General features: G+C 41.8%; 1 protein-coding gene across 1 annotated transcript in view; it reads left to right on the top strand.

Annotated features, from left to right (window-relative positions):
* HSD17B12 (hydroxysteroid 17-beta dehydrogenase 12) overlaps positions 1-6,139 on the top strand; it is a 170,626-nt gene extending 164,487 nt beyond the window's left edge. The window contains exons 10-11 of the mRNA XM_025266199.2: positions 3,740-3,889; positions 4,152-6,139. Of these exons, the coding sequence (XP_025121984.2) occupies positions 3,740-3,889; positions 4,152-4,256 (255 nt within the window). The 3' untranslated portion in view covers positions 4,257-6,139. The remainder of the gene's footprint in view (positions 1-3,739; positions 3,890-4,151) is intronic.
* The last annotated feature ends 12,924 nt before the right edge of the window (positions 6,140-19,063 follow it).

Raw genomic sequence — 19,063 nt, 5'->3', positions numbered from 1 at the left:
CGTGGACTGCAGCACGCCAGGCTTCCCTGTCCTTCATCCTTCACTATCTCCTGGAGTTTACTCAAACTCATGCCCATTGATCCAGTGATGGCATCCATCCAGCTCATCCTCTGTCGTCCCCTTCTCCTCCTACCTTCAATCTTTCCCAGCATCAGGGTTTTTTTCCAGTGAGTCAGCTTTTCTCATCAGGTGGCCAAAGTATTGGAGCTTCAGCTTCAGCATCAGTCCTTCCAGTGAATATTCAGGGTTGACTTCCTTTAGGTATTTCCTTATACTGTCCTATGCTTAGTCACTCTGTTGTGTCCGATTCCTTGTGACCCCATGGACTGCAGCCTGCCAGGCTCCTCTGTCCATGGGATTCCCCAGGCAAGAATACTGGAGTGGATTCCCATGATCTCCTCCAGGGGATCTTCCCAACCCAGGGATCAAACCCAGGTCTCCCACATTGCAGGTGGATTCTTTACCATCTGAGCCACCAGGGAAACTTTTATGTGATTTGAAATACTGCTTTTTAAACCCTAGGTGAGCTATAGCAAAAGCTATACATTTGCTTTTGTTTAGATAGATAGATAGATAATCTTAAGTGTCAGAATATCTAAAGTTGTGGTTTAAAATCTCATATCGTGTTGTCAGCTTTCTGGTGTCATTAATTTTCTGGACTGCAGCAGTAGAAAGGGACCCCAGTAGTATATTCAGGGCTGTCCCGAGAGCTCTGCTGCTGATTCATTCAGTAGATATTCTTGGCACTCTTCGCACATGTGTGGCACTGGCGGTGTCTGAGCATATAATGGTGAATAAGACCGTGCCATCACAGAACTTCCGCTCTGGAAATCAATACCGTTGGTGATTGGACTTCGTTTTCTGTACTCTTTCGCCTTCCTCCTGCCACCGCTTCGTGCCTTTCCGATGTGTGGACCGTAGTGAATTGTTGCAGGTCCCTGAGAATGTCCTGCTCCCTGTGTCTCCTTTTCTTTGCTCCTGCTGTTTCCATTACTCAAAATGTTCTTCACTTATTCGTTTACCTGACAAACTCCCATCTCCTAATCCTTTCCATCCTCTGCTAGGCCATGTGAACTGCTTCGATTTTAAACCTTTGTAGAAATAAATACCCTTCCCAGAGTAGAATTTGTGTCTCTTGTCCCCACCTCCAGAGCCAGGACCTCCTCCAGACAAGCTGGAGCTTTAACTGAATGATGAGTTAACATTTGGCACCATCAGGTGGTTCACCCAGGCAGTGCGACTTAATTTAAGATCAGAACAGTCTGATTTATGCTGCCCCAAGAGGAGGGAGGCAGGGAGGATTAGGATAGAATGATGTAATTGAAACATATCATTAGTAGACCACCTTTATACTGAGAGGCTCGAAACTTCACTCTTGATAGGTTTGTGATCTGTATATGAGAAAGGGTTTTGGTTTTGTTTTTTAATCTTTCCTTTTTTGTAACCAAGAAACCCAAGGCACAGAGGTGTGACGGCGTTTGCTGGAGGTCCTTCACTATTGAGTCAGAGTACACGCATACATTCTCGCTGCTGTTTGCTACTCAGCTTGATGAACAAGCTTTCTTTCCCTACCCATTGTCAGAGCCTCATGAGCTCTGCATTTCGTGCGGTGTGTTAGCCTGAGATCTCTCTTTGGTTTGTACTGTCATATACTGGATCCTTCTAGCAACATGGTGTTAAAAATAACGATCTATTTGACCCCCCAAAAAATGCTTTTTAAGTGAAGAATAAGTGTAGAGTAATAATTTCAGTAAGTGTGTGTGTTAATCACTCAGTTGTGTCCGACTCTTTGTGACCCCATGGACTATGGTCCACCAGGCTCCTCTGTCCATGGAATTCTCCAGGCAAGAATACTGCAGTGGGTAGCCATTCCCTTCTCCAGGGGGTCTTCCCTATCCAGGGATCAAACCTAGGCCTCCTGCACTGCAAGCGGATTCTTTACCATCTGAGCCACCACGGAAACCTAATTCCAGTAAACAAACTGTCAAACACCAAAAGGTCACCTAATCAGAGTTGGCCCAGGTATTGAAGCACTTTGGGAAGTTACTTTGCTCAGTGTCAGGTTTGTGACAGCAGGGAGTAAGAAAAAGCTGGCGAGGGACAGTGGTTAGGCCCTTGGCGTCATGGTTCTGTTAGGTGGGTTGCAGTTTCGGCTCACCTGTTAAGGAGGGTGACTCATACTTGGGAGTGACAAAAAATAACAAAAGACAGATATAGGAACTCCCCGCTCTTAGCAGAAAGAAAATCTAGAGACTGGAGCACATTTCAGTTTTGTTTCTGCCTTTAGTAATGACGTTTTTGATTTTGACCACCATGTGCTGAAATATATCCACTTCCTTAATAGAAGTTTCATTGCAATTTATACCCTTTCCTTTCACACATTTCAAATAAAGAGAGTACATTCACTCCTTGGTATACAAGCATGCCCAAGTAATTTCAAAGTATAGAAGGGACCTCTTGTTCCATGACTCAAGAGTCACTGTAGTAGGGTTTCCTTGCGTTCTGTGTTGAAGCATATCTAAAATATAGCAAGCATCAGAAAGAATGAATTCCCCTAAATAATGAATAATAATAAAAAATTAATTCTCCTGAAAGGTGACGTCCAGGTTTGTCATCCCACACTAGCTCTGTCAAGTGTCTATTAGTTGCCCGAGCTGTTTCCATAACGTTATCCTGTCTCCCCCACAACAAAGAAAAGAGGAAAAACACAAAGACAGATGGTGGTCCTAGCTCATCAACAGCAAAGTTCATAAAACTCAGAAGCAGAATGGTAAGAAACTAGGGGAGAAAAGTGGGTAGCCCAAAGCTGAGAGTGTGAAATGTCTTTTTATTTTAGATGGGCCAAAGCTGATAGAACAAGCTTAAAGCAGGGAGAAAGTTAATATTATCTCTATAGGGGCATAAAATGTCAAAAAACTCCTGTGTGGTGGTTCTGTAAGCATGCTGTTTAATCAGAGTAGAAAGCATCCTATTCCAAATCTCTGCTCTAGATTTGTATAATGATCCTTTTTAAAGACCCAAAAAAGTGTGTTTCTGCTTATTTTTTAACACTTTCTCTAGTCTCGAACTCTGTTGTATTGATCGGTCAGTTCAGTTCAGTCGCTCAGTTGCATCCGCCTCTTTGTGACCCCGTGGATGTGGATGCGCACGGCAATGAAGAAATTTTTCTTTTTTTTAGGGAAAGCTTTTTGGTTTTTTTGATATTTGTTTTATTTATTTATTTGTGCTAGGTCTTCATTGCCACGCTCGGGCTTTCTCTACTTGCAGTGAGCAGGGGCTACTCTTCACTGCAGCATCCAGGTTTCTCACTGCTGTGTCTCCTCTCGTGGAGCACAGGCTCCAGGCGCTTGGACTTCAGCAGTCGCAGCGTGTGGGCTGGTAGTCGCAGCTCCCAGGCTCTACAGTGCAGGCTCAGTAGTTACGGTTCACGGGCTTGGTTGCTCTGCAGCTTTCTGTGTCCCCTGCATTGGCAGGCGGATCCTTATCCACTGCGCCACCGGGGAAGTGATAGATTTTGTTTTGTTTTGTTTTTTAAACTTGTTTTATGCAGTCATTTCTTCTATCAAGGTAGCTTTAGATAGCTGCTTCTTTTTTTCTTCTGTCTCTCTCTAAAGATACAAACTTTATACTTTTTCAGAATGTTTCTGCCGTTAAGAGCAATCAAGCATCACAGTGAATTCTGAGTTTATGGCCTTGCTAACCAATGGCGTGTTTTTTGTGGGGTATATTGCCTTTCTAGAGTGTCCTGCCCTTCTTTGTTGCAACCAAACTGGCTAAAATCGGAAAGCCAACTTTGGATAAGCCCTCTTCGGAGATGTTTGTGAAGTCTGCCATTAAAACCGTTGGCGTGCAATCCCGGACCAATGGATACTTCATCCATTATCTTATGGTATGTCGATTTTTAAGTCCCGAATTAGTACTTTGGTTTGGGGTTTTCTTTCCCTTCGAGTCACAAAATTAGTATGTGATACATTAGCATATATACATTGTTTAGACTTACTAGCAAGGCCTCCATGTTCTCCACTGTACATCCAAGAACTCTTAAATCTATCTATAAATAAAATAGTAATATAGTAAGACATAAGATCCTATGTGTCGAATGAATTCAGATTGCAGGCCTTAATTGCATATCTCTTCGTTTCTTTCCCTAGGCCTCAGTAGCCTCAATCCTGCCTTCCTGGTTGTGTTTTAAAATGGTCATGAATGTGAACAAATCCCTCCGGGCTCGCTATTTTAAAAAAATGAAGAAGAACTGAGCACTGGTAACACCTTCGAGTAACTCAGCAGATGCGCCGCCTAAGCGTGGTTCTGCAAGGCACCCACCAGTTCCAAATCTTCAGTTGTCATGCTTATTAACAGTTACTGATAAAGCTAAATGTTGTCATAATTAGGAGGAAAACAGAGGTTGCTTTCAGGAGTTCCTGACATGTTCTGGATGCCACCGGGAGTTATTTTGAAGTTTAACATAAATGCTCATATCAAATGGATATAGAACTAACATTAGCAAGAACTGCTTACTATTAATAGAAGTACTATTATTATTATTAATATTAATACTATTAATGATTATAGCAAATCAGTGAATGATAGAGTCAGACATAAGGCTTAACAGTTTCATCTGGTCGAAAATGCCAGTGATGATGATTCTTGTATTTGTGCTGAAATGTACTTTTTTTTAAATGCCCAGCTACTTTTTTTTTTGGTTTTGTTTTTAACTTTTTAAGGGAGTGGGGATTCATTGATATGGGAAGACACACTGAAATCTGCAGAGCACGCTGTAAGGTTTTCTAAAAGTATATTTGTACATTTATGTAGAACTTTCCTTTCGCAAGGGTAGCTAATGACGTAAAAATAATGGAGTTATTTTTGACACATGATGCCCACTAAAATATGCTTTCCTCTAATACAGATGTCTTCTCAGTTTAAATGTATGTAAACACTGAATGCTCTCTGGTATGATTTCTAAAGGTAAACAGGCCAAAATGTACACCAATGGGCAGCCCTTCCAGTGCTGCTAAAACCCTGACCCAGGAAGGTGGCCTTCTTGGACCCCAGGTTCTTTGTTTCTGCACCGCACCAATCCCGCTCACGTGGCTGACACCAGGCCGCTCCTAGGGCAGTGATGATATTAGGGAAGTGGTATTACACTTTTAAATAGGTACCCTATAGGTACTGATACAATTAGTTTTAATGAAAGATGATATAACCGTGATGTTGATTGAAAATGTATTTCTTTGGTGCTTGAAATTAAGGCCATTTTTGCACTGGTTTAATATAAATTAAGACTTTTATCCTGTTACGTACCTAACTTGTTTGGAGAACTTGCTAAGAAATTAATTCAGTGTTGTGGAATATGCAAGAAGGTGGATCTTTACCTAGGCTGTGGTTCCCAGATTCTGAGTTTTAAGCACCAGGAAATTTGCAAAACAAAACAAAACAAACAGCCATTTTAATTGGCATATTTAAAAGTGTTTCTAGCTTTTAAACTTGCCAGCCAAGGACATTGGAAAGAAAATAAACCCAGAAAAACCCAAATCACCATCTGCCATTGGCATCATTATATAAAAGTAAAGAAACTTTAGTACCCTTAAAATAGGAAGAGCGTAATCTCAGAATAAAAAAGTCATTTAAATTGAATAAATTTAGCTTTACAAAAAACACTTTGCCTTTCTTATACTTTGCCACCTTATACTTGTCAAAACTTTCAGATTAAAGAAGACAAAAGAAACATGCAAAAGATATGATCTTGGGTTGGATTCTGGTTGAAAAAAAATTTTTTTTTTCTTCTACAAAGGACAATTTTGAGACAATTTGTGAAATTTGAGTAGTCTGAAGATTAGATAATACCATTATATCAATGTTAATTTCCTGAGTTTGATCATTGTACTGTGGTTACTTAAGAAAAAGTTCTTGCTTTTTAGGAAACACACACTATAGCATTTATGGATAATGGGACATTATATATGCAACTTAATCGAAAAAGATTCAGAAAAAATATGTATACAGAAAATGATAAAGCAAATGCATTAGTATGTTAACATTTAGAGAATCTAAGCAAAAGGCAAATGGAAATTCTTTGTGCTATTTTGCAAATTTTCTGTAAATCTAAAGTTATTTCAAAATAAAAAGTTAAATCTTTTGTTGTTGATTTCTAAATAATTGCACTGTAATCAAAGAACATGTGAATATGACATAGTTTTAACCTTTCTCCACTTCAGTTTTGTGTTCTGAAAAATGGGAATAATAGTGCCTAGCTCATAGATTGTTTTGAGCACAAATTAATATTTTAAACTGCTCAGAATCCAGCCTAGCATAAGAATCCAGCCTGTATAGCTTCAACATATATATATATATGTTAAGGCATGTCCAGTTCATTGCGACCCCATGGACTGCAGCACGCCAGGCTCCTCTGTTTTCCACTACTCCTGGAGTTTACTCAAATCATGTCCATTGAGCTGGTGATGCTGTCTAACCATCCCATCCTCTGCTGCCTCCTTCTCCTTTTGCCTTCAATCTTTCCCAGCATCAGGGTCTTTTTCTAGTGAGTCAGCTTTTCCCACCAGGTGGCTAAAGTATTGGAGCTTCAGCTTTAGCATGAGTCCTTCCAATGAATATTCAGGGTTGATTTCCTTTAGGATTGACTGGTTTGATCTCATTGCTGTCCAAGGGAATCTTAAGAGTCTTCTGCAGCACAATTCAAAAGCATCAATTCTTCGGCACTCAGCCTTCTTTGTGGTCCAACTCTCACATCTGGAGTCAGGCAGGACTGAGCAAGTAACACTTTTTGATTACATAGACCTTTGTTGGCAAAGTGGTGTCTCTGCTTTTTAATACGCTGTCTAGGTTTGTCTTCCAAGGAGCGAGTGTATGGTAAAGAAGGGTACCCAAAGGTATCAGGTCTTAATCCCTGTATCTGTAAGTGTTACCTTATATGGAAAAGGGGCAGGTATGATTAAGTTAGGGATCTTGAGATGAGATTTTCTTAGGATATCCAGATGGACCCTAAATGGAATCACTCTTTGTAATAAGAGAGTAGCAGAGAAAGATTACTGAAGTAGGAGATGGCAACCCACTCTAGTATTCTTGCCTGGAAAATTCCATGGACAGACGAGCCTGGCAGGCTGTAATCCATGGGGTCACAGAGTTGGACACGACTGAGCACACACACAACCAGAAGAGGAGAAAGTAGTGTGACCACGAGCACAGAGATTGGAATAATGCAGCCACGAGCCAAGGAGTGCCATCGGCCACCCAGTGTTCTTAGGAGCCGGGAATGGATTCTCCCCTAGTTCTGGAAGATGCAGGGCCCAGTCTTTGGATTAGTAACTGAATTTGGACCTCTGGCCTCCTGAAATGTGAGAGGATGGTCTTAATGTCAGCCACTGAGTGTGTCACACAACTGTAGGAAACTAATCCCTAACAAATGTAAACTTATTACCTAGTCTCAGAAGGGACTTGTGTCTAGGTATAGCCAATACTTTAAATGTGCCAAGTATGCTTAAGAAGAATGTCTATTTTCTAATAGTTATTTTTCGATATATGTCCTTTAAGTTGTTTGTTAATTGTATTCAAATCTTCCATCTCTTTACTAACTTTTATCTGCCTGATCTGTCAGTAATTGAGAGAAGTGTTTTGAATTCTCTCACTGTAATGAATTTGTCAAATTCCCCTGTTTTATCCATTTTTATTTTATACATTTTGAGGCTATCTTTTTAGGTGAATAAATTTTAGAATTTTGACTTTGTGGTGGGTTGAACTTTTTGGTCATGTACTAACATACTTATTGCTAATGCTTTTGCCTTAAAATCTCTTTTCTGTGATATCAAAGTAAGTACCTCTATCTTTCTACATATTTATGTTTTGTAAGCAAAATAAACCTGGGTTGGGGGGATAGTTTTCTTTTAATTTGGTAGTCTCTGCTTTTTTACAGGCAAGTTTATTTCATGTATAACTTATGATTCTTAAAACATGAAGACTTCTATAATGTTATTTTGTTCTCTTTGTTTCTTTTATGCTTCTTTTTTTCTCACTTTTTGATTGGCTAAATTCTTTTTTCTTTTACTTCATTTTTCCTCCTGTACTAGTTTGGAAGTTTTACATTCTTTATCTTCGTTGTCTTTACTCTTGAACATTTTCAGTGCATGCACAATGCAATTTAAACTTATCTGGAGAGATTTCCCTGGTGGCCCAGTGGCTAAGACTCAACACTTTACTGCAGGGAGTGTGGGTTCCATCCCTGGTCTGGGAATTAAGATCCCACATGCCACCCAGTACAGCCAAAATTATATGTATTATTATACATATATGTATATATATCCCCTCTTATTAACATCCTGCATCAGTGTGGTTTGTTTTTTTGCAACTGATAAACCAATATTGTTACATGTGATTATCAACTAAAGTCCACAGTTCACATTAGGGTTTCCCGGACCTTTTAACAATGTGTGTGATGTGACCGTCACTACAGTATCATAAAGAACAGTTTCACTGCCCTAAAAACCCCATGTTCCGCTTATTTATCCCTCCCTTTTCCTCCACCTCCAGACCCCTGCATCTGTGATCTTTGTCTCGATAGTTTTGCCTTTTCCAAAATTCTATAGTTGAAATCACTATAGTACACAGACTTTTCAGACTGGTTTTTTTTTCACTTCACATGCATTTAAGTTTCCTCTATGACTTTTCAAGGCTTAGTAACTCTATTCTTTTTATTGCTGAGTAATATCCCATTGTACAGATGCACCACAGTTTGTTTATCCATTCACCTATTGAAGGGCATACTGGTTGCTTCTGGTTTGGACAATTATGAATAAAACCACTATAACCATCTGTGTGCAGGGTTTTATGTGAACAAAAGTTTTCAACTCATTTGGGGTAAATACCGTGGAGCATGATTACTGGATTATATAGTAAGAGTGTTCAGGTTACTTCTGCTTAGCTTCTTTTCTATCAACTATCTTTTAAGTTCACTAATCCTACCATATTGAAGGTACTTTGTGCTGTTAAATCCATGTAATATCAGGTATTAATACATTTCACCTCTGGAATGTTCATTTGATTCTTTAAGGTAATTTCTAGTCATCTATTTAAATACTCCCTTTTTCATGTTTTGCCCACTCTATTTTTATATATATTATAATTGTTTTAAAGTCCTTGTGTGCTTACTCCTACATTTGGATCATCTGTGGATCTACTTATTTTTTTCTTTTGAGAAGAGGTCACATTTTTCTGCCTCCTCACATGTCCCACAATTTTTAAATACTGCATGCCAGAGATTCTATATAAAAGAACCAAGGCTGAGGTCAACGCTGTCTTTCTTTAGGCAGCCTTTGCCTCCTGCCTAGTAGATAGGATGGAGACCGATCACTTCAGCCCAGATGAGTCCTGAGCTGAGCTGGGGTTAGGTTGCCACTTTCCTTATACTCATTGCCACTGGCATTTGACATGTCAGCAGAAAGAAACCTGGCGTGTGTTTCTTGTGGGCTCATCTTTCTGAAAATTTAGCTTCTCAAGCAAAATAAGACCATGAGAGGTTTCACCTTGTCTTTTCACCCCACACCTCTACTCTTCTGTGCAGCCCTAGTACTCAGCAGATGCCTTGTCAGGGGAACTGGTCGCGCATCTGAGAGTGCTTCTAGATCCAGGCTGTCACGCCACCCCAGTGGCTGTCAAAAGATCTGCTGGAGCCTCTCCCCTTGTAGAGATGCCACTATCTTTGGCAATGCCAGTCATCAGTTGTCATGCTTGGAAAATGTCCCAGGGGAAGAACATAGCCAGCTCACCTAGGGAGGGCTCTTTCTTTAGAATTTTAGTTAAGCTAGTCCTCATTGCATCCAAATATCTCCAGGGTCTTCAAAGAAAAGTTATTTATAATTGTTTATTTTTCCTGCTCTAATAGTGACTGCTTGCTACTACCATGTCCCACTGAAAAATAGGGACTTCACTGAGTTTTTAAATTTAATTGTTGCATTTGGTTCTTTATAAAAAAAAAAAAAGCTTTGAATTTTTTATGGTTTCAACTATACTTATGTCTTTAATTGTTTTATTTATTTCAACATATTAAACACCATTATGTTGTGTTTCTTATAGTTCCAATAATCCAGTATTTTTGGTAGATGTTGTTTCTGCTGACTTACCCCATATTTTTCATGATTCTTGTGAGTTTTTCATTAGACCTATATTGAAATTATTCAGAATCTTATTGACTGTAAATTTTCCTGGAGACTTGTGTTTATTTTCATCAGGTATGGGGGCATTACTGATTTTCACCTGCTTTATATTAAAATTCTCAGCTTTGCAGCTGTTGAGTTTCTGTTCCTGGGTGTGGGGGAGGGGACAGGGAATTTGTACAAATGGTATTAATTCATCCTTACAGAAAGAAAAGTGAAATCACTCAGTCGTGTCCAACTCTTTGTTACCCCATGGACTGTAGCCTACCAGGCTCCTCTGTCCATCCATGGGATTTTCCAGACAAGAGTCCTGGAGTGGGTTGCCAATTAAACCCATGGAAAATTAGGCTAGTGGCCATGAGTTCTCAGGGAAGAGTTCTTCCTACCCTTAGTTAATGCCAAGACAAAAAGGTTTTCTTGCTGTTGGCCTCTGTGAGATTTCTGCACCCCTTTCCAGTACTGACTCCTTCCTGGGTCCCAGCTTTACGTGGGTCTCTGCTATAACCCTCCTTCCTGCGCTTGGTCTCCCTCCTGTCCCAACCCATCTGCCCCCTTCCCCAGGAATATACAAGCAGTTGGCCACCCAGGAGTGTGTATGTCCCAGCTTACTCATCTCTCTGGACTCAGATTCCCACATTATTCCTGGTCTCAGCTGCTGCTGCTGCTAAGTCACTTCAGTTGTGTCCGACTCTGTGCGACCCCATAGACGGCAGCCCACCAGGCTCCGCCATCCCTGGAATTCTCCAGGCAAGAACACTGGAGTGGGTTGCCATTTCCTTCTCCAGTGCATGAAAGGAAGAGTGAAAGTGAAGTGGCTCAGTTATGTCTGAGTCTTAGCGACCCCATGGACTGCAGCCCACCAGGCTCCTCTGTCCATGGGATTTTCCAGGCGAGAGTACTGGAGTGGGTTGCCATTGCCTTCTCCACCTGGTCTCAGAAGAAATCTTTTTTTGCACAAGCTAATTCATTTATTGAAAAGCATTTTATCTTTTATTAGTGTTTTATAGCAGATATCCCTCAGGATCTCCAGACTAATTTCTAAAAACAATCTCTACATACTTTCACCGCATAGAGCCAGATTCTCCTACCTAACATTCTACCGACTAGCTCATCTCCCCGGAGCCACTGCCCTGCCCCTGAGAGGACAATGGGGCAAGGCCTGGAAGAATCCTTGCAGACTCATACCTTATAAATGTAGTTTCTGCCCAGCAAGTGGTACTAGAAGGATGAAAAATACAAGGCCACTTTTAACACACCCCATGCTGATAGCTTACTATGTTTTTTTCATTCATGCATCCACCCTGGTGCAGATGTTGGCTGCATTTGACAATTGGACAAGCCTACTGTGACTGGCAAGCACTACACAACCTATGGGAAAGTTATAAGTGAAACCTTGGATGAATACTCTATTTAAAGCTATGTCATCTCTGGTTCTTTCCAGGAAAAAGACCTAGGCAGATCAATTTAACTTTTGTGCTTCTCTACATAATGGATTTGCTTCTACAAAGTGGATAATTTATTTCTAAAGCATTAAGGGACTTAGTCCTCTAATCATTAACTTAATAATTTCAGGTACTTTTAATTTATTCAGTAATAAGCTTTTATTGACTATTTTCTGACCAGAATCCTAATCACTTGAAAGAAAACAGTCCCTGCTTTGGGACACATCTAGAAACAAAAGGGCCAATATTCTGGTTTCTCTTTAGATTGTATAAATCTTTCACCTTCTTAAAACATGTGGACTTGACAACCATTTCAAAGTTTTCTATGAGATGGAAAGTAAGGGAGGAAGGGCCCTTGAACATTTAATGTTAATCATATACTTCATACCATATATAAATTAATGTTCAGAGTTTATTATGCCTCTCAAGGCCTGCACAATCTGACTCCTTTCTGTGCTGTGCTTAGTTGCTCAGTCGTGTCCAACTCTTTGCGACCCTAAGGACTGTAGCCCACCAGGCTCCTCTGTCCATGGGGATTCTCCAGGCAAGAATACTGAAATGGGTTGCCATGCCCTCTTCCAGGGGATCTTCCCAACCCAGGGATCGAACCCAGGTCTCCTGCATTGCAGGTGGATTCTTGACCACTGGAGCCACTACCTCATCTCAAAAAACTGCTTCCCTCACCCTCTACTCCTGCAGCAACTTTCTGTTTCTCCAATATTCCCCATCATGGAGTGTGGTAGAATGGTTGCAAAAATGCTTCAGCACTCTTTTCCTCCCATTTTCCATACCCTTTGGGATGTGACTTTACAACTCCAATCAAGAGGTAAAGTCTATTTCCCCACTCTTTGAACCTGGGCTAACTTGCTTTAGCCAATAAATGAAGAAGTGGTTCCAAGCCTGGGACTGGAGAAGTCTTGTGTGTGTTTCATACTGTTCGTGGGGTTCTCAAGGCAAGAATACTGAAGTGGTTTGCCATTCCCTTCTCCAGTGGACCACATTCTGTCAGACCTCTCCACCATGACCCGACTGTCTTGGGTGGCCCCACCCGGCATGGCTTAGTTTCATTGAGTTAGACAAGGCTGTGGTCGGTGTAATTAGATTGACTAGTTTTCTGTGATTATGGTTTCAGTGTGTCTGCCCTCTGATGCCCTCTCGCAACACCTACCATCTTACTTGGGTTTCTCACGTTGGACGAGGGGTATCTCCTCACTGCGGCCCCTCCTGACCTGCTATATGCTACTGGAGATCAGTGGAGAAATAACTCCAGAAAGAATGAAGGGATGGAGCCAAAGCAAAAAGAATACCCAGCTGTGTATGTGACTGGTGATAGAAGCAAGGTCTGATGCTGTAAAGAGCAATATTGCATAGGAACCTGGAATGTCAGGTCCATGAATCAAAGCAAATTGGAAGTGGTCAAACAGGAGATGACAAGCGTGAAAGTCAACATTCTAGGAATCAGCGAACTAAAATGGACTGGAATGGGTGAATTTAACTCAGATGACCATTATATCTACTACTGTGGGCAGGAATCCCTTAGAAGAACTGGAGTAGCCATCATGGTCAACAAAAGAGTCAAAAATGCAGTACTTGGATGCAATCTCAAAAACAACAGAATGATCTCTGTTCATTTCCAAGGCAAACCATTCAATATCACAGTAACCCAAGTCTATGCCCCAACCAGTAATGCTGAAGAAGCTGAAGTTGAACAGTTCTGTGAAGACCTACAAGACCTTTTAGAACTAACACCCACAAAAGATGTCCTTTTCATTATAGGGGACTGGAATGCAAAAGTTGGAAGTCAAGAAACACCTGGAGTAACAGGCAAATTTGGCCTTGAAATATGGAATGAAGCAGGGCAAAGACGAATAGAGTTTTGCCAAGAGAACGCACTGGTCATAGCAAACACCCTCTTCCAACAACATAAGAGAAGACTCTACACATGGACATCACCAGATGGTCAACACCGAAATTAGATTGATTATATTCTTTGCAGCCAAAGATGGAGAAGCTCTATAAGTCAGCAAAACCAAGACCGGGAGCTGCCTGTGGCTCAGACCATGAACTCCTTATTGCCAAATTCAGACTGAAATTGAAGAAAGTAGGAAAAACCACTAGACCATTCAGATCAGATCAGATCAGATCAGTCACTCAGTCGTGTCCAACTCTTTGCAACCCCATGAATTGCAGCATGTCAGGCCTCCCTGTCCATCACCAACTCCCGGAGTTCACTCAGACACACGTCCATCAAGTCAGTGATGCCATCCAGCCATCTCATCCTCTGTCATCCCCTTCTCCTCCTGCCCCCAATCCCTCCCAGCATCAGAGTCTTCCAATGAGTCAACTCTTCGCATGAGGTGGCCAAAGTACTGGAGTTTCAGCTTTAGCATCATTCCTTCCAAAGAAATCCCAGGGCTGATCTCCTTCAGAATGCACTGGTTGGATCTCCTTGCAGTCCAAGGGACTCTCAAGAGTCTTCTCCAACACCACAGTTTAAAAGCATCAATTCTTCGGCACTCAGCCTTCTTCACAGTCCAACTCTCACGTGCATACATGACCACAGGAAAAACCATAGCCTTGACTAGATGGACCTTTGTTGGCAAAGTAATGTCTCTGCTTTTGAATATGCTGTCTAGGTTGGTCATAACTTTCCTTCCAAGGAGTAAGCATCTTTTAATTTCATGGCTGCAGTCACCATCCGCAGTGATTTTGGAGCCCCCAAAAATAAAGTCTGACACTGTTTCCACTGTTTCTCCATCTATTGCCATGAAGTGATGGGACCAGATGCCATGATCTTCGTTTTCTGAATGTTGAGCTTTAAGCCAACTTTTTCACTCTCCACTTTCACTTTCATCAAGAGGCTTTTGTGTTCCTCTTCACTTTCTGCCATAAGGGTGGTGTCATCTGCATATCTGAGGTTATTGATATTTCTGACCTAAATCAAATCCCTTATGATTATACAGTGGAAGTGAGAAATAGATTTAAGGGACTAGATCTGATAGATAGAGTGCCTGATGAACTATGGACGGAGGTTCGTGACATTGTACAGGAGGGGGATCAAGACCATCCCCGTGGAAAAGAAATGCAAAAAAGCAAATGGCTGTCTGGGGAGGCCTTACAAATAGCTTTGAAAAGAGGAGAAGCAAAAAGCAAAGGAGAAAAGGAAAGATATAAGCATCTGAATGCAGAGATCCAAAGAATAGCAAGGAGAGATAAGAAAGCCTTCCTCAGCCCTCAATGCAAAGAAATAGAGGAAAACAACAGAATGGGAAAGACTAGAGATCTCTTCAAGAAAATTAGAGATACCAAGGGAACATTTCATGCAAAGGTGGGCTCGATAAAGGACAGAAATGGTATGGACCTAACAGAGGCAGAAGATATTAAGAAGAGATGGCAAGAATGCACAGAAGAACTGTACAAAAAAGATCTTCATGACCAAGTTAATCACGATGGTGTGATCACTGACCTAGAGCCAGACATCCTGGAATGTGAAGTCAAGTGAGCCTTAGAAAGCATCACTATGAACAAAGCTAGAGGAGGTGATGGAATTCCAGTGGAGCTCTTTCAAATCCTGAAAGATGATGCTATGAAAGTGTTGCACTCAATATGCCAGCATATTTGGAAAACTCAGCAGTGGCCACAGGACTGCAAAAGGTCAATTTTCATTCCAATCCCAAAGAAAGGCAATGCCAAAGAATGCTCAAACTACCGCACAATTGCACTCATCTCACACGCTAGTAAAGTAATGCTCAAAATTCTCCAAGCCAGGCTTCAGCAATACATGAACCAGGAACTTCCGGATATTCAAGCTGGGTTTAGGAAAGGCAGAGGAACCAGAGATCAAATTGCCAAGATCCGCTGGATCATGGAAAAAAGCAAGAGAGTTCCAGAAAAACATCTATTTCTGCTTTATTGACTATGCCAAAGCCTTTGACTGTGTGGATCACAATAAACTGTGGAAAATTCTTCAAGAGATGGGAATACCAGACCACCTGACCTGCCTCTTGAGAAACCTATATGCAGGGCAAGAAGCAACAGTTAGAACTGGATATGGAACAACAGTTCCATTTTCCAAATGGGAAAAGGAGTACGTCAAGGCTGTATATTGTCACCCTATTTATTTAACTTCTATGCAGAGTACATCATGAGAAACGCTGGGCTGGAAGAAACACAAGCTGGAATCAAGATTTCCAGGAGAAATATCAATAACCTCAGATATGCAGATGACACCACCCTTATGGCAGAAAGTGAAGAGGAACTCAAAAGCCTCTTGATGAAAGTGAAAGAGGAGAGTCAAAAAGTTGGCTTGAAGTTCAACGTTCAGAAAACAAAGATCATGGCATCTGGTCCCATCACTTCATGGCAAATAGATGGAGAAACAGTGGAAACAGTGTCAGACTTTATTTTGGGGGGCTCCAAAATCACTGCAGATGGTGATTGCAGCCATGAAATTAAAAGACGCTTACTCCTTGGAAGGAAAGTTATGGCCAACCTAGATAGCATATTGAAAAGCAGAGGCATTACTTTGCCAACAAAGGTCTGTCTAGTCAAGGCTATGGTTTTTCCTGTGGTCATGTATGGATGTGAGAGTTGGACTGTGAAGAAGGCTGAGTGCCGAAGAATTGATGCTTTTGAACTGTGGTGTTGGAAAAGACTCTTGAGAGTCCCTTGGACTGCAAGGAGATCCAACCAGTCCATTCTAAAGGAGATCAGTCCTGGGTGTTCAATGGAAGGACTGATGCTGAAGCTGAAACTCCAGTACTTTGGCCACCTCATGTGAAGAGTTGACTCATTGGAAGACTCTGATGCTGGGAGGGATTGGGGGCAGGAGGAAAAGGGGATAACAGAGGATGAGATGGCTGGATGGCATCGCCTACTCAATGAATGTGAGTCTGAGTGAACTCTGGGAGTTGGTGATGGACAGGGAGTCCTGGCGTGCTGCAATTCATGGGGTTGCAAAGAATCAGACACAACTGAGTGACTGAACTGAACTGAACTGTGTCTGTTTACATACACCTCCTCTGACACCACTATTAGATCATGCCTAGTGAGCTTGTTCAAGGATGAGCGACCACGTGGAGCCAGAACTAATCTGGACCAGCCAAGCACCAACTGCTGAATCAGATCCAAATCAGAACTCCCTATCAACCCAGGACTCAGCATACAATGCAGACACTACTGACTAGGTTAGGTCCCCCATGTCTCATATACGACAATTGCAATATCTGTTTTTTAAATGTCTACCTCCCCTGCTAGACTCTTACCTCCATGAGGGGAGGAATCAGGTCTATCTTGACCACAACTTTGTCCCTCGCATCTAGCATGGTGCTGGCTATAGTCAGCACTCGTTATTAGTTGATTAAATGAGTGTATTAGTGAACATATGAGCAAATCTTCACACAGTCTAACAGATGAGGAAACTAAGGTCGGAAGGGCTTAAATAACCTTTCTGAAGTTACTCAACAAGGAAATAGTGAGGCTGAGACACAGTTCATGCACTTGAAATAATACAGTTCACACAGTTCTGGAGACTGCTGCTGCTGCTAAGTCGCTTCAGTCGTGTTCGACTCTGTGCTACCCAATGGACGGTAGCCCACCAGGCTCCCCCATCCCTGGGATTCTCCAGGCAAGAACACTGGAGTGGGTTGCCATTTCCTTCTCCAATGCATGAAAGTGAAATGTGAAAGTGAAGTTGCTCAGTCGTGTCCGACTCTTCGCGACCCCATGGAGCCAACCAGGCTCCTCTGTCCATGGGATTTTCCAGGCAAGAGTACTGGAGTGGGGTACCATTGCCTTCTCCAGTTCTGAAGACTAGATAACTTTAAAGAGGAATCTGCTAAGCCATCTAGATAAAGCCATTAAGAATGACCCATAACCCAGGGTCTGCTGGGAAATATTGCTACCAACCCTTCAGTTTTGTAATCACTGAACGAAACCAGCTACAAGGTCCTGGGAAACAGCTCCATGTATCATTTGGGAACAGTCATGCCTTTGCTATTTGGCTTTCATTCTACTGTACATCTGTACAGAAGCAGCATGGTGGCATCAGGAAGCATGATGGTTCAGTTTTCTCCTTTGAAAATGGGACTATTTGGTAGTATTTCGTATTATATTATATATAAGAAATATTATAATATATATATTACCTACATCCTAAGAGTGTTCTGAAAAGTATACTGGTGTAAGCATGAAAATAATTGGTGTGGCACTTGACGTGCAAGAAGCTCGTAAGATGTTTGGGTGGGTTAAGTGGGCACTTTGATGACATGGCTTCTCCTTTGGCATATTTAATTGTGATGGATAATGGCCATCTTTGCAGCTTAAGATGGCACTGTTAAAATAGAATTCTCTTCTAAAGATGCCTGGAGCCTTGCCACTCAATGGGAGAATCAGCAGAACCTGTAGTATCTTATTTGCAATTGACATTCTCTACAACAAAATTGTAATTTTTTTCCTGTTTTAAATTTTTTCTTGTTTCACTGGAAAGATGTTTCTCAGTTTTCAGCTTTAAAAGTGTACAAGTCACTTTGTTACAATAAAAATAAATGTGTTTTTTAAAAAAGAACCTCTCAAGAAATGTCAACAAATAATATTATTTGCTACTATTTAATAACAAAGAGGGGCTTCCCTGGTAGCTCAGCTGGTAAAGAATCCACCTGCAATGCAGACCCTGGTTTGATTCCTGGGTCAGAAGATCACCTGGAGACAGAATAGACTACCCACTCCAGCATTCTTGCTCTTCCCTGCTGGCTCAGCTGGTAAAGAACCCTCCTGCAATGTGGGAGGCCTGGTGTTGATCCCTGGGTTGGGAAGATCCCCTGCAGAAGGGAATGGCAACCCATTCTGGCCTGGGAAAGTGCCATGGACAGAGGGGCCTGGCAGGCCACAATCCATGGGGTCGCAAGAGCCAGACACAATGTAGCGACTGAACAACAGCAACAAATCATTTACACTGTGGTTCATCTCCGGAGGTATCCACAATCATGCTGGGCACTGAACAGGAGGCGTTCCTGTCTAGAGTTTGAGGAAACATCCTCTCTCCCTCATCATGGTGTAAAGTTGGCAGAGACCCGAAAACCTCCATGCGCACACCCTCCGGCCTCCAGCCGGGAAATGCTGAGCCTCTGGCAGCGGAGACAGGAGCTGGGAACATCTTTATGATATCTTCACTGAGAGCTATTAGTGTGTTGGCCATCATTTGCCTTGGACTGGATTTTCACAGAATTCAGCAGCAGGTACTCTACAGGCAGCACAGGACTAAATGTTTGGCAAGAGTCTGGGGTAACAATCAGCAACTGAAAATAAGCTGTGGTGTGCGGCTTACCCAGAATGATTTCTTAAGAGCTGCTGCTGCTAAGTCACTTTAGTCGTGTCCGACTCTGTGCAACCCCATAGATGGCAGCTCACCAGGTTCCGCCATCCCTGGGATTCTCCAGGCAAGAATACTGGCCAGTG

Source organism: Bubalus bubalis, chromosome 16, assembly GCF_019923935.1.
Source record: "Bubalus bubalis isolate 160015118507 breed Murrah chromosome 16, NDDB_SH_1, whole genome shotgun sequence".
NCBI classification, from domain to species: domain Eukaryota; kingdom Metazoa; phylum Chordata; class Mammalia; order Artiodactyla; family Bovidae; genus Bubalus; species Bubalus bubalis.
Note: the sequence above shows the minus strand (reverse complement) of the source record. Positions and strands in the feature narration are given on the sequence as shown.